We start from the raw sequence: 15,132 nt of genomic DNA, 5'->3' as shown, positions 1-15,132 counted from the left end.
CTTTATGGCTTAAAACTTGGAATGCTGATATGTCTTCTAAGTCTACTCTGCTTTCCCTTTCTTTCCAGGGTAATAAATTATTTGGTTCTCAGTTGGATTCTATTATCTCAACTGTTACTGGAGGGAAAGGAACTTTTTTACCACAGGATAAAAAATCTAAAGGTAAATTTAGGTCTAATAATCGTTTTCGTTCCTTTCGTCACAACAAGGAACAAAAGCCTGATCCTTCATCCTCAGGAGCAGTATCAGTTTGGAAACCATCTCCAGTCTGGAATAAATCCAAGCCTTTTAGAAAACCTAAGCCAGCTCCTAAGTCCACATGAAGGTGCGGCCCTCATTCCAGCTCAGCTGGTAGGGGGCAGATTACGTTTTTTCAAAGAAATTTGGATCAATTCCGTTCACAATCTTTGGATTCAGAACATTGTTTCAGAAGGGTACAGAATTGGCTTCAAGATAAGGCCTCCTGCAAGAGATTTTTTCTTTCCCGTGTCCCAGTAAACCCAGCGAAGGCTCAAGCATTTCTGAAATGTGTTTCAGATCTAGAGTTGGCTGGAGTAATTATGCCAGTTCCAGTTCTGGAACAGGGGCTGGGGTTTTATTCAAATCTCTTCATTGTACCAAAGAAGGAGAATTCCTTCAGACCAGTTCTGGATCTAAAAATATTGAATCGTTATGTAAGGATACCAACATTCAAAATGGTAACTGTAAGGACTATCCTGCCTTTTGTTCAGCAAGGGCATTATATGTCTACAATAGATTTACAGGATGCATATCTGCATATTCCGATTCATCCAGATCACTATCAGTTTCTGAGATTCTCTTTCCTAGACAATCATTACCAGTTTGTGGCTCTACCGTTTGGCCTAGCAACAGCTCCAAGAATTTTTACAAAGGTTCTCGGTGCCCTTCTGTCTATAATCAGAGAACAGGGTATTGTGGTATTTCCTTATTTGGACGATATCTTGGTACTTGCTCAGTCTTCACATTTAGCAGAATCTCATACGAATCGACTTGTGTTGTTTCTTCAAGATCATGGTTGGAGGATCAATTTACCAAAAAGTTAATTGATTCCTCAGACAAGGGTAACCTTTTTAAGTTTCCAGATAGATTCAGTGTCCATGACTCTGTCTTTGACAGACAAGAGACGTCTAAAATTGATATCAGCTTGTCGAAACCTTCAGTCACAATCATTCCCTTCGGTAGCCTTATGCATGGAAATTCTAGGTCTTATGACTGCTGCATCGGACGCGATCCCCTTTGCTCGTTTTCACATGCAACCTCTTCAGCTCTGTATGCTGAACCAATGGTGCAGGGATTACACAAAGATATCTCAATTAATATCTTTAAAACCGATTGTACGACACTCTCTGTCATGGTAGACAGATCACCATCGTTTAGTTTAGGGGGGCTTCTTTTGTTCTTCCGACCTGGACTGTAATTTCAACAGATGCAAGTCTTACAGGTTGGGGAGCTGTGTGGGGGTCTCTGACAGCACAAGGGGTTTGGAAATCTCAGGAGGTGAGATTACCGATCAATATTTTGGAACTCCGAGCAATTTTCAGAGCTCTTCAGTCATGGCCTCTTCTAAAGAGAGAATCGTTCATTTGTTTTCAGACAGACAATGTCACAACTGTGGCATACATCAATCATCAAGGAGGGACTCACAGTCCTCTGGCTATGAAAGAAGTATCTCGAATTCTGGTTTGGGCGGAATCCAGCTCCTGTCTAGTTTCTGCGGTTCATATCCCAGGTATAGACAATTGGGAAGCGGATTATCTCAGTCGCCAAACGTTACATCCGGGCGAATGGTCTCTTCACCCAGAGGTATTTCTTCAGATTGTTCAAATGTGGGGACTTCCAGAAATAGATCTGATGGCCTCTCATCTAAACAAGAAACTTCCCAGGTATCTGTCCAGATCCAGGGATCCTCAAGCGGAAGCAGTGGATGCATTGTCACTTCCTTGGAAGTATCATCCTGCCTATATCTTTCCGCCTCTAGTTCTTCTTCCAAGAGTAATCTCCAAGATTCTGAAGGAATGCTCGTTTGTTCTGCTGGTGGCTCCAGCATGGCCTCACAGGTTTTGGTATGCGGATCTTGTCCGGATGGCCTCTTGCCAACCGTGGACTCTTCCGTTAAGACCAGACCTTCTGTCGCAAGGTCCTTTTTTCCATCAGGATCTCAAATCCTTAAATTTAAAGGTATGGAGATTGAACGCTTGATTCTTAGTCAAAGAGGTTTCTCTGACTCTGTGATTAATACTATGTTACAGGCTCGTAAATCCGTATCTAGGGAGATATATTATAGAGTCTGGAAGACTTATATTTCTTGGTGTCTTTCTCATCATTTTTCCTGGCATTCTTTTAGAATTCCGAGAATTTTACAGTTTCTTCAGGATGGTTTGGATAAAGGTTTGTCTGCAAGTTCCTTGAAAGGACAAATCTCTGCTCTTTCTGTTCTTTTTCACAGAAAGATTGCTAATCTTCCTGATATTCATTGTTTTGTACAAGCTTTGGTTCGTATAAAACCTGTCATTAAGTCAATTTCTCCTCCTTGGAGTTTGAATTTGGTTCTGGGGGCTCTTCAAGCTCCTCCATTTGAACCTATGCATTCATTGGACATTAAATTACTTTCTTGGAAAGTTTTGTTCCTTTTGGCCATCTCTTCTGCCAGAAGAGTTTCTGAATTATCTGCTCTTTCTTGTGAGTCTCCTTTTCTGATTTTTCATCAGGATAAGGCGGTGTTGCGAACTTCTTTTAAATTTTTACCTAAGGTTGTGAATTCTAACAACATTAGTAGAGAAATTGTGGTTCCTTCAATATGTCCTAATCCTAAGAATTCTAAGGAGAAATCATTGCATTCTTTGGATGTAGTTAGAGCTTTGAAATATTATGTTGAAGCTACTAAAAATTTCCGAAAGACTTCTAGTCTATTTGTTATCTTTTCCGGTTCTAGGAAAGGTCAGAAGGCCTCTGCCATTTCTTTGGCATCTTGGTTGAAATCTTTAATTCATCATGCTTATGTCGAGTCGGGTAAAACTCCGCCTCAAAGGATTACAGCTCATTCTACTAGGTCAGTTTCTACTTCCTGGGCGTTTAGGAATGAAGCTTCTGTTGATCAGATTTGCAAAGCAGCAACTTGGTCTTCTTTGCATACTTTTACTAAATTCTACCATTTTGATGTGTTTTCTTCTTCTGAAGCAGTTTTTGGTAGAAAAGTACTTCAGGCAGCTGTTTCAGTTTGAATCTTCTGCTTAGATTTTCAGTTTTTTTCTTTTTAAGATTTAAACTATTTTTGGGTGTGGATTTTTTTCAGCGGAATTGGCTGTCTTTATTTTATCCCTCCCTCTCTAGTGACTCTTGCGTGGAAGATCCACATCTTGGGTAGTCATTATCCCATACGTCACTAGCTCATGGACTCTTGCTAATTACATGAAAGAAAACATAATTTATGTAAGAACTTACCTGATAAATTCATTTCTTTCATATTAGCAAGAGTCCATGAGGCCCACCCTTTTTTGTGGTGGTTATGATTTTTTTGTATAAAGCACAATTATTCCAATTCCTTATATTTATGCTTCGCACTTTTTTCTTATCACCCCACTTCTTGGCTATTCGTTAAACTGATTTGTGGGTGTGGTGAGGGGTGTGTTTGTGGGCGTTTTGGGGTTTGGGAGACTTTGCCCCTCCTGGTGGGAATGTGTGTCCCATACGTCACTAGCTCATGGACTCTTGCTAATATGAAAGAAATGAATTTATCAGGTTAGTTCTTACATAAATTATGTTTTATTTGAGCTCACTACTTTCATTGTGAAGCATCTTACATTTCCTCAGGAAATTCATATCTTTGTGAATCAAGGTAACTACCTAGAAGCTTATTGTGGGAGGATGGAGCCTCAAAATTGCATATAGTCATCAAAACCCTCCACAATAAACAAGACTAAATAAAAATTTTCATAGTCTTGAATAGCACTACATGTAAATGATGCAATGCATGTATAAAGTGATAAATGAGTTAAAAAACGAGTCTATGATGAAGGTGTGAGCTGAAACACGGTTGACAGTTATTCTATTTCTTGCCGGAAAAGTGTTTTTATTTGTTTCCATGTAAATCCAATAAAAGTAAAGATATTCTTATCTGTGCACCACTAAATATTTTTTGTTCTGATACTAGTTAAAAAAATTAGATATTTTGAATCTTGTTTGCATGTCCTTATCCAGAATCCTTAGCTGTGTTGCGTAAGTATGTGGGTTTCATGCTCCGCGGAATGGGTTCAGGGGTTTGATGCTCATGTGAGGTGGTGTCAGACTTAAGGCTGTCTTGTGTACTAAAAGGGGCCAGTGGTATGGGCTTCTTAATGGAACTACCCCTTTTAGGCATAACTGAAGAAACAGTCAGTGAATGCAAGTTTATTGTACAAGATACTGAAGAATCGGATACTGGAATCAGGATAGGTGAGCAGATGCACCCAATCGAAAGCTGGAATCGGAGGTAATGCCCATGATAAGACAAGGAAAAGGAATGTCCACTCTAAGGCCAAAGACAAGAATGCCCACTCTAAGGCAGAGACTAGAGTGCCCACTTGAGGCCGAGACAGGAATGCCCATTTGAGGCCAAAGACAGTAATGCCCACGATATGGCCAGAAACAGAAATGCCCACTCTAAGGCCGAGACTGGAGTGCCCACTTGAAGCCAAAGATTGGAACAGGATACAGAAGCGGGGTGGACACCCACTGTAGAGTTTGAGAAAAATAGCTGGATACTGGTATGTGGCTTGGAAGCATGAACTGGAGACTGGCACTTGGCAGATACCCTCTGTAGAGCTAGGGTAAAGGAACTCGATACAGGAACTTGACGGACACACTTTTGCAGAGCTTGGGTGCAGTAGCTGGAAACTGGCAATTGGCAGATACCCTCTGCAGAACTTGAGTACAGTAGCTGGAGACTGGAACTTGGCAAGCACCCTCTGCAGGGGTAGGTACAGAAACAGGATACCAGTGCTTTGTAGACGCCCTTTGCAGGACTTGGGTAGAAGAGCAGGATACCAGAGAAGGCAGGATGGTGACACTGGATAACAGGTTGCAGTGACAGGCTGGTGATGAGAGAATAGCAAGGAAACAAGCCGAGAGTCAGATACATGAGAGCAGTCCGATAAGTCACCAAATACAGGGAGAATCCGTTAGCGTAGTAAGGAGACAAAGCCAAGTTCGGTATACCAGAATTGCAGTCCAATCTTTCAACAAACAAAGAGAAAAGGAGAAAAAACGAAAAGGGACAGAAAAAGAGAGGGCAGAGAGTGAGGAGAGAAAAGAGAGAGAGGGAGATAGTGGAGAAAAAGAATGAAGCAAGTAAAGGAAGGTCATAGCAAACCTGGCAGATGTTTTTATTTTTTATTTTAATTATTATTGATAGGATCATCCTCTGGAGTTCACTCAAACTATCCCATGCTACCTGCTTCTCTTCAAGCAGTGTGTGGCTAATTCTCACGTCCTCAGGTTCTTCAATTGATCACACTAATCTCTACTCTCTGGGGCATATTTAACAAAGGTCCGCCAGACCTCGCTGAATGCAGAGATCAATACGCTCTCTGTATTCAGCATTGCACCAGCAGCTCTTGTGAACTGCTGGTGCAACGCCGCCCCCTGCAGATTCGCTGCCAATCGGCCGCCAGCAGGCAGGTGTCAATCAACCCAATCGTACTCGATCGGGTTGATTTTTGGCGATGTGCCTGCTTGTGTGTGTGTGCACTGACCAGCACACCACACAGACACTAACCTGTGTGGCACACACATAAGCAGGCACTGACCAGCACACCACACAGACACTAACCTGCATGATTCACACACAAGCACTGACCAGCACACCACACAGACACTAACCTGCGTGGCACACACACAAGCAGGCACTGACCAGCACACCACACAGACACTAACCTGCATGATTCACACACAAGCACTGACCAGCACACCACACAGACACTAACCTGCGTGGCACACACACAATTAGGCACTGACCAGCACACCACACAGACACTAACCTGCATGATTCACACACAAGCACTGACCAGCACACCACACAGACACTAACCTGCATGATTCACACACAAGCACTGACCAGCACACCACACAGACACTAACCTGCATGACACACACAACCAGGCAATGACCAGCACACCACACAGACACTAACCTGCATGATACACAGACATTAACCTGTATGACACACAGACACTAACCTGTATGACACACAGACACTACCCTGCATGACACACAGACACTAACCTGCATGATTCACACACAAGCACTGACCAGCACACCACACAGACACTAACCTGCATGACACACAGACACTAATCTGCATGACACACAGACACTAATCTGCATGATTCACACAGACAATCACTGACCATCACACCACACAGACACTAACCTGCATGATTTACACACAAGCACTGACCAGCACACCACACAGACACTAACCTGCATGACACACACACACAAGCAGGCACTGATCAGCACACCACACAGACACTAACCTGCATGACACACAGACACTAACCTGCATGATTCACACACAAGCACTGACCAGCACACCACACAGACACTAACCTGCATGACACGCAGACACTAACCTGCATAACACACACAAACAAGGAGGCACTGCAGAGCATGACATTCATAATGACAGCACAAAAAACAGCAGACATTATAGGACAGTACACTGTAAAATAGTTTTCCCCTTAATATGTTCCCAATTACTTGTTTTACCAGCTGCAAGATATAAAATGTTTTGTAAATGAATACTTTAGTTTTATTGTTCTCAAGAATATGCTCACATAAATGGGCTGAATGTGCAGAAATAACTGACCTCATAATCTTATCTCTCTCTCTTAACACGACGGCCTTCTTATCTTATTATTCTGTCTGTACACAACAGCCATCAGACCAATTGAAAAGGAACATTTTATTACCTCTGTCATCCACCCTCACTAGGAATTTGATTGCTGCTTGCTGCCTCATTTTTACATAGCTTTTCTTTAGCGAATACTGCAGTATGTATATGTTCAGTATAGGTGGTGGTTTCAACAGGAAGAAACTTTTTAAAATTACAAAATAAAGGTAAAGGAGCTTTTTTCTTCTTAAAACAGGGAGAGTCCACAGCTGCATTCATTACTTTTGGGAATACAGAACCTGGCCACAAGGAGGAGGCAAAGACACCCCAGCCAAAGGCTTAAATACCTCCCCCACTTCCCTCATCCCCAAGTCATTCTTTGCCTTTCGTCATAGGAGGTTGGCAGAGAAGTGTCGGAAGATTACGGAGTAGTCTCTTATGGAGGGTAGTACTCTTCAAGATGGGACTGGAGTTTTAAGTAGTCCTGTCAGCCTCTCAGTGAGAGCATTGATGAAAGTTAGAGTCCGGAGATGCAGGGAGAGTCTTTCTGCGAAACCATCCCGACTCATATTAACTGCTCCATAAGCTATCAGCGTTGACGAGTTTCGCTGCCTGCTTTCTTCACTCAAGTCCATGTCAGAAGCGACGTTACTATCTGTCAAACTTAAAGGACCATCTTACTGTTCCATGGCATAGATTCCGGTAAGATTGTTTCATTTTCCTTTCACTGTGGGAATATAATGTAATGATAGAACACAGGGTCTCAGTGGGACTTCTTTATCTTTATGGAATCTAGGGTTAATATCTCCTGAGGGGGGTTATTAAACAGTGGGGGACTTTAATCATATTTGTTATGTGTTTCTGCCTGCTTATGTGTAGTAATGTTGGGGCTCATGGCTTTTTACGGAACATACAGGTTTTTAGAGCTATGAAGTTCTTGATGGGACTGGCACACTTTTCCTTGGCCTGCGGGTTTCACCTCGTGACCGTGTGTGGTCACGTTTTTGTTCTCCATTTCCGTATTCTTGACCGAGTGTCTGTGGAGAGGGTCTGTTCTCTAATCGTCTGGGTCATAGGAGGTGGTGAGTGCCCCAGCCATTGGGGGTGTGAGGTGCCAGTTATTTTTGTCCAAATTTGTCTGGTCAAGTTATGGAGGATTCTGATTTTTCTTGGGAGGATTTCTCTGACTCAGATTCTGTTTCCTGTTTAGATTGTATGGAGGCCCGGGTAATCCAGCCCAATCAATTATGTTCTGTATGCCGTAATAGAGTGCTCTTTTCTCCCTCTGGGGAGAGATTAGAGACTGCTGAGCCGTCCGCCTCTGAGGATTCTGTGTCCCGTGAGGTGCGGTCCCTGGAATTTTCTGTTCCTACACAAGCAGTTGTCCCAAATTCCGTTACCCCTTCTCCGGAAGGAGGTTTCTTTCCACCAGAGGTTGCCGCTAGATTGCGCATGGCCATATTAGTGGTGTTGGCTCATTAACATCTTCTTGAGGGCCAGCGAAGAGCTTATCTGTGTCCTCTTTACCTGGCGGGTCTTTCCTCTGGGGGAGCGGTTCCCTCTTAGGCTTTAGGGGGACAGCTGGCAGGATCGGGGTCTTCAACTGCCCCGCCGGAGATGAGTTTTGCCTTTAGATTCAGTCTGACGCGCCTGCGTGTACTGCTGAGGCAGGTACTGAAGGCTTGAGAGGATTTTAGTCTTCATTTGCCTCCGGATCCTCAGTCTTCTGATTCTGATGGCGAACAGCTCTAGACGAGTGGAGGAATGTGGATCATACTCCTGATTGTCTTTTGCTTGTGTATCTAATCCCAGTTCGGAGCTCTTGAGGAATCAGGTCTCTGACAGGCTGGCCCTGTTAATGTTTCTATTTTCTTGGCACTGCGGGTGCGCCCTACTTTCTTTTGATCCGGTTAGTATGTGTTTTCTTTTATTTGCAGAGCTTGAGAGTGTTGTAGACTTTTCCTTTTAGGAAACTTTTTTTCTTCTCTTGGATTTTGATACTAGCGATTTTATGGTCGCGATGGTTGTTACTTCCGGCGGAAGTTAAAAAAAAATATTAAGAGACAATGTTTAAGCCTTATTTGTCTGTCATTTGTCTGTTTGTTTAGTCTAGCCCTGCTAGGGTTTAGAACTTTTAGTTAGCCCTTGAGCAGTTTAGTTGTACCCTGGTCAGCAGGCTGGTTCAGGTTGGGTACTAGTTCACTCTGTTCTTTTGAGTTTATATCAGATATTTTGTATCCTTGACAACAGGCTGGTCCTGTTTGGGTACTAAGTTGGCTTACCTCTTGTTACAAAGTTGTTTTTTCTTGTTTCTACAAGTTATAAGAGGCCCTTCTATCCTAGATATCAGGCTGGTCCTACTTTATTTCATCTTGGTGGGGCGTCCGATGTTTTTCTGGCATGGCCTTGACTGACATTTAAGTACTCAATACTAGTGTTTTGTCCCTGCATAGATTGTATGGTTTCCTGGGATCCGAATTCTGCTATGGCAGTATGTTTGTAGTTCCTGAGGTCCTTTGGACAGGAGCTAGAGTCCTCCCTTCCGATGGGGGTGGATCAGATGACTACATGGAGATCTTCAGTACCTGGTGTAGGGGGCGATTATCCCCCCTATTAGTACTACTTGTGGATGGGATTGTCCGATTTTCAGATAGTTTTTGCCAGTGCTTCTCTCCTCTTTTTTTGAGGATTGCTGTGTTTTTCGCTTCCTCTTGCCTTTTGGGGTAGTACCTTTGGGCATCTGGTTGCGAAGACTCGGTTCTTAGGGACCGTTTTTGTCCTGCAGTATCCTCTTTTTGATCCGATATACTTGGAGATCTAGGGGATTGTTATGCATTCTGTCTTCCCTTCAACCGATAGGAGTTTTAGGATGCTCGTTCATTCGCTAATTCCTTGAGCTGTAGGTTGTCTGTGGGTTGATCCAGACTGGAACTTTAGAGACTGTCCTGTTCTCTCTATCATGGAGTTCTGATCTCTTTTTGGGTCCTTCCTTTGTCTTCGGACTTGGTGTGTGTTATCTTGGAAGCATTTGGGGCTGCATGGACAGCCACTGGGATACTTCATGAGTGATCAGAGTTCAAGACCCTATAGGGGTATGGAATGTATCAACTTTGGTGCAAATTTCATTTCCAGGTAACTTAGTGGTTGTTCAGCAAGGTTTCGAGTCTTGATCCGGCACCTGGTTTTTGGTGGTCCGTTTTTTTTTACCTAGTCCTTGTCTTTGACTTGGCATTTTGGTTACTCTGGTTTCCAGATTTTAATAGTCTGGGATCTGTCTGGCGTTCAGTGGCAGGATTGTTTTCCCGGTCCTGGGGAAATCTCCTTGTTCCTACTGGGGCGGTTCTTTTTATCTCTTACGAAATGACGGAGAAAGTTTTTCCTGGGAATTTCGTTACTGGACTATTCCTGGGTTTCTTCGTTTTCCTTCTATTTTGAAGGATCTGGTCTACTGCACCTATCCAGTTGGCTCCTCCTGAGGTAGTTTTTCTCATTGGACTCTAGGAGTTCACTGGGTCGAGGGTTTCTCTTGTCTTTAGTATACCCTCCCTTCGGGTTTCTAAGGGGTAATGAGGATAGGTATCCTGGATCCCGAGTTAGTCTCTCTGGGTGTCGGTGCCTCCTTCCTGCTTCTTTTCCTTAGGAACTCATGGTTGGAGATTATTTGATCAGAGATTGCTGGGATTTTTTAATCTCTCTTGTCCTTTGGACAGTGACAGTCACTTCTTGTTAGAACTGTTCGATCGGAGTAGGGTTCCGTATCTTGTCTCCCGAAGGATCCTTACTTAGGTTGGGAGGCCTTGCAGTTGGTCCGGGAACCTTCTTTTAGCAGGTAGTTGGTTCTTCCTTATTGGTCAGGATGTTGTCTTCCCTTACCCCATTTTCTAGCAGGGAGGGAGTTGGTCCACCCTGCTTTCTGAGTTTTTTCTCTTGTTCCTTTCCAGTTTGCTAGCTACTCGGTTGGCTAGTTACATGGTTTGACGTTTAGTCTGACTGCCTATCCGAGGGTCCACCCTGCTTTCTGAGTTTTTTCTCTTGTTCCTTTCCAGTTTGCTAGCTACTCGGTTGGCTAGTTACATGGTTTGACGTTTAGTCTGACTGCCTATCTGAGGGAAGCCTGTGGCTTTCGTTTGTGGCGTAAACGGATGTTACTATTCTGTTTCTGTTCTGCTCCCTGGGGTTTTTTTCTGACCTTCAGGTGTTCAGTTTTTCTATGCTAGTTAGCTGTCTATGATAAGGTAGTCTTGTTCTGCCTTTTGTCCTTCTGGGACTTCGGTTCCGGTTAAGGTTTTACATTGGTTCCTTTTGGATCCATGTAGGAGGTGATTTGGAATTTTTCCTTTCTTTGCTCTCCTCCGTCGGTAGAGTCTTTTTCTTCGGGACTTTGTCCTCTTGCAGCCTGGTAGCCACTCTTTTTTGAGTTCTGCTAGGGGCTTCTTTCTCTGTTTTGTCCTTGAATCTTCGGAGATTGTTTCTGGAGGTTCTTTCGGACCTTCTTATCTGATTCTTCCCTTCTTTCAGTTAGGGAGAATGTGGTGTGGGAGAAAAACAAGAAAAACAAGAAAACTTCAAAGGAAATTAAGCCAAAGTTGTTCAGCTTATGAATTAGAAGCAATTAAACGTAAAAATGCAGAAGAGCGCACACGCCAAAACAAACTAGCAATGTTTATTGGAAAAAAAGCAAGACTAGTACTGAGAACATCCAGTGCTCATTAGCCAGCCCCCAGTCCTGGATTGGATAGCCTAGAACAGGGTTCTTAAAACCATGGGTCGAGACCTATTACTGGGTCGCAACACCATGTGTTTGTGCTGTATGAGTGTGTGTGTGTGTTGCATGAGAGTGTGTGTGTTGTATGAGAGTGTGTATGGTGTGTGTTGTATGAGAATGTTTGTGTGTTGCATGAGAATGTGTGTGGTGTTTGTGGGTGGGTGTTGTACGAGAGTGTGTGTGTGTGTGGTGTGCGTGTGTGTTATATTATAGTGTGTTTGTTGTATGAGAATGTGTGTGGTGTCTGTGGGTGTGTGTTGTATGAGAGTGTGTGTAGTGTGTGTGTTGTATGAGAGTGTGCGGTGTGTTGTATGAGAGTGTGTTTTGTGTGTGTTGTATGAGAGTGTGTGTGTGTGTAGTGTGTGTGTTGTATGAGAGTGAGAGTGAGCGTGTGTAGTGTGTGTGTGTTGTATGAGAGTGAGTGTGTGTTGTATGAGAGTGTGTGTGTGTTGTATGAAAGTAAATGTTTGTGTGTGTTGTATGAGAGTGAGTGTTTGTGTGTGTGTTGTATGAGAGTGAGTGTGTGTTGTATGAGATTGTTTGTATGAGTGTGTGTGTTGTATGAGAGTGTGTGTGTGTGTGTGTGTGTGTTGTATGAGTGTTGTATGAGAGTGAGTGTATGTGTTGTATGAGAGTGAGAGTGTGTAGTGTGTGTGTGTGTGTTGTATGAGAGTGAGTTTGTGTAGTGTGTGTTGTATGAGAGTGTGTGTGTGCTGTATGAGAGTGAGTGTGTGTGTGTGTGTGTGTTGTATGAGATTGTGTGTAGTGTGTGTGTTGTATGAGTGTGTGTGCTGTATGAGAGTGTGTGTGTGTGTTGTATGAGAGTGAGTGTGTGTAGTGTGTGTGTTGTATGAGATTGTGTGTAGTGTGTGTGTAGTATATAAGGTTGTATGAGTGTGTGTGTGCTGTATGAGAGTGTGTGTTGTATGAGTGTGTGTGTGTTGTATATGAGGTTGTATGAGTGTGTGTGTGGTGTGTGTGTTGTATATGAGGTTGTATGAGTGTGTGGTGTGTGTTTTGTATATGAGGTTGTATGAGTGTGTGTGTGTGTGTGTGTGTGTGTGTGTAGTGTGTGTTATTTCTTTTTTCAACACCAACGTTTGACTACAATCAGGAATAAAGCACACACACATTTTAGTCACTTTGCCAAAAATTGTAGCTATCTTGTGGTTTATTACTTTTCAGACCACGTATAAAAAAAGGTTTACTAAGGTATCATTGCACTGGGCCTTGGGGGGGGGGGGGAGTTTGAATTTGAAGAACCCTGGCCTAGAATGTTGTTGCACTCTGGTTCGGCATTTAATGTATCCACTAAACAAATATCCCACAAGTGCACAGAACTTTCTCGCGTTCCCATGGCAGAGTTTAGTAATCGCTCTGCTGGTATATAATGCAGTAGTATGTAGTGTGGATGGTATATAACGAGGCTGAGGTTCTTATTCAGTTGTAAAGATAACTAGTTAGGCCTCCTCTTAGATATTGTGTACAGCTGTATCTCTAGAAGCATAGGAATAAACTAGGGGTGTATTTTCAACTAGGTAAAATAGGCATTTGCCTAGGGTAGCAGGATATGGAGGTGACAGCAAATATTGAGGGTTAGGTCTATGGCATGATGCCGCCCTACTCCTATTTATTCATTGTATTACTGATCCCTCTTTGTCTGGTTTAGGTACATGACCCCTCCAATCATCCTTTGCTTGAGAGGCAAATATTAGCTAAAATGTTTGGGGGGGGGGATCATGGAGCATCAGATCTTACAGTGATAATAACAGCATACTAACTAAATTCACCACTAGGTACATGGTCTAAAAAAAATATAACTTGCAAAGAACCTTCACATGTATAGCTTAAAGGGACACTATGCTCTTCAACAGCAAGATGCATTAAAGGGACACTAAACCCAACTTTTTTCTTTCATGATTCAGATAGAGCATGCAATTTTAAGCAACTTTCTAATTTACTCCTATTATCAATTTTTCTTCGTTCTCTTGCTATCTTTATTTAAAAAGCAGGAATGTGATGCATAGGAGCTGGCCCGTTTTTGGTTGAGAACATGGATTATCCTTGCTTATTGGTGGGTAAATGTAAGCTTCCAATAAGCAAGTGCTATCCATGGTGCTGAACCTAAAATGAGCTGGCTGCTAAGATTTACATTCCTGCTTTTGAAATAAAGATAGCAAGAGAACAACAAAAAATTATTAATAGGAGTAAATTAGAAAGTTGCTTAAAATTGCATGCTCTATCTGAATCATGAAAGAAAAAAAATTGGGTTCAGTGTCCCTTTAATGCCTCTTTAAAGGAGAGAAGGGAGAGAAGTGATGAATTTCTTAAAGCGACACTAAAGTCAAAATTAAACTTTCATGATTTAGATAGAACATGCAATTAATGTTTCCAATTTACTTCCATTATTAAAAGGGACAGTCTTTTTATATGCACATTTCTGAGTCACCAGCTCGTATTGAGCATGTGCACAACATACCTGTGTATTCATATATGAGTATGTGATTGGCTGATAGCTGTCACATGATACAGGTGGCCGGCAAATGGAAAGACACATTCAAATTTGTCAGAAAAAAATCTACTGCTTATTCTATTTAAAAGTGTTATTACATTGTCTTTTTTACTTTGCACTTTTTGGTTATGCTATTTTACTGTATTTAAAGGGACAGTCTACTTGAAAATTGGAAACATTAATTGGATGTGCCCACTTATCTCTGTGAAAAAAAGAACAATCTTGTATTTTAACCCATTAGTGTTTGTTCTTGTAAACCCACTATCATTCTGCACAGGAGTGAGCACAATGTTATCTTTATGATACACATGAACTAACACTGTCTGGCTGTAGTGCAAGATTGTAAAAAACACTGAGGTAAGGAGTGACCTGCAGGGACGTAGAAGGAGGCAATCTTAGAGGTTATAAAGTATATTCATTTAACAATGTTTGTTATTTAAAGCTGGAGAATGGGTATTAAAGGATATCCTAAGAATGAATTAAATTTACTCTTAAGAAGGAGATACGTGCAGACTTTATGGATCATCTGATTTTGAATCTGTGCTTCTATGTTGCTGACTCTGCTCTGGTAATTTCAGGTTTATGAAATCCTGGTGTCTCTGGTCCAGAATCTGGTGTCTGTTGCTGAGGGCTTAAAACCCAGAGAATGCACATTGGAAGAAGAGATACTACGCTGTGTGTCATGATCCCAGAATATGAGCAGAGAAAACAAGCCGAATCGCACACCAACCCAATAACTATGTGCTGTGCTGTCGTCAGAGTTATGCCTGACTGCTGGTGACACAAAGCTATCGCTTCATATACAGCGTGTTTTTATATTTAAGATTATTAGTTACTCATGTAACACAAAACATGGCAGATATACTGTCTGGTCATGTGATCAGGAGTATCAGCTGTAGTATAATACAGTGATCTGCTTCCTATATTAAATTATTAACAAATTCAAAATAAATCTATATGCATAAA

General features: G+C 42.3%; 1 protein-coding gene across 1 annotated transcript in view; it reads left to right on the top strand.

Annotated features, from left to right (window-relative positions):
- The window catches only part of MYCBPAP (MYCBP associated protein), a 200,365-nt gene extending 185,233 nt beyond the window's left edge, over nt 1–15,132 (top strand). Inside the window, 1 exon segment of the mRNA XM_053722003.1 lies at nt 14,745–15,132. Coding sequence (XP_053577978.1) covers nt 14,745–14,852 — 108 coding nt within the window. The 3' untranslated portion in view covers nt 14,853–15,132.

This window comes from Bombina bombina, chromosome 1, assembly GCF_027579735.1.
Source record: "Bombina bombina isolate aBomBom1 chromosome 1, aBomBom1.pri, whole genome shotgun sequence".
In the NCBI taxonomy this organism is placed as follows: domain Eukaryota; kingdom Metazoa; phylum Chordata; class Amphibia; order Anura; family Bombinatoridae; genus Bombina; species Bombina bombina.
This window is presented reverse-complemented; position numbering and strand designations above follow the sequence as displayed.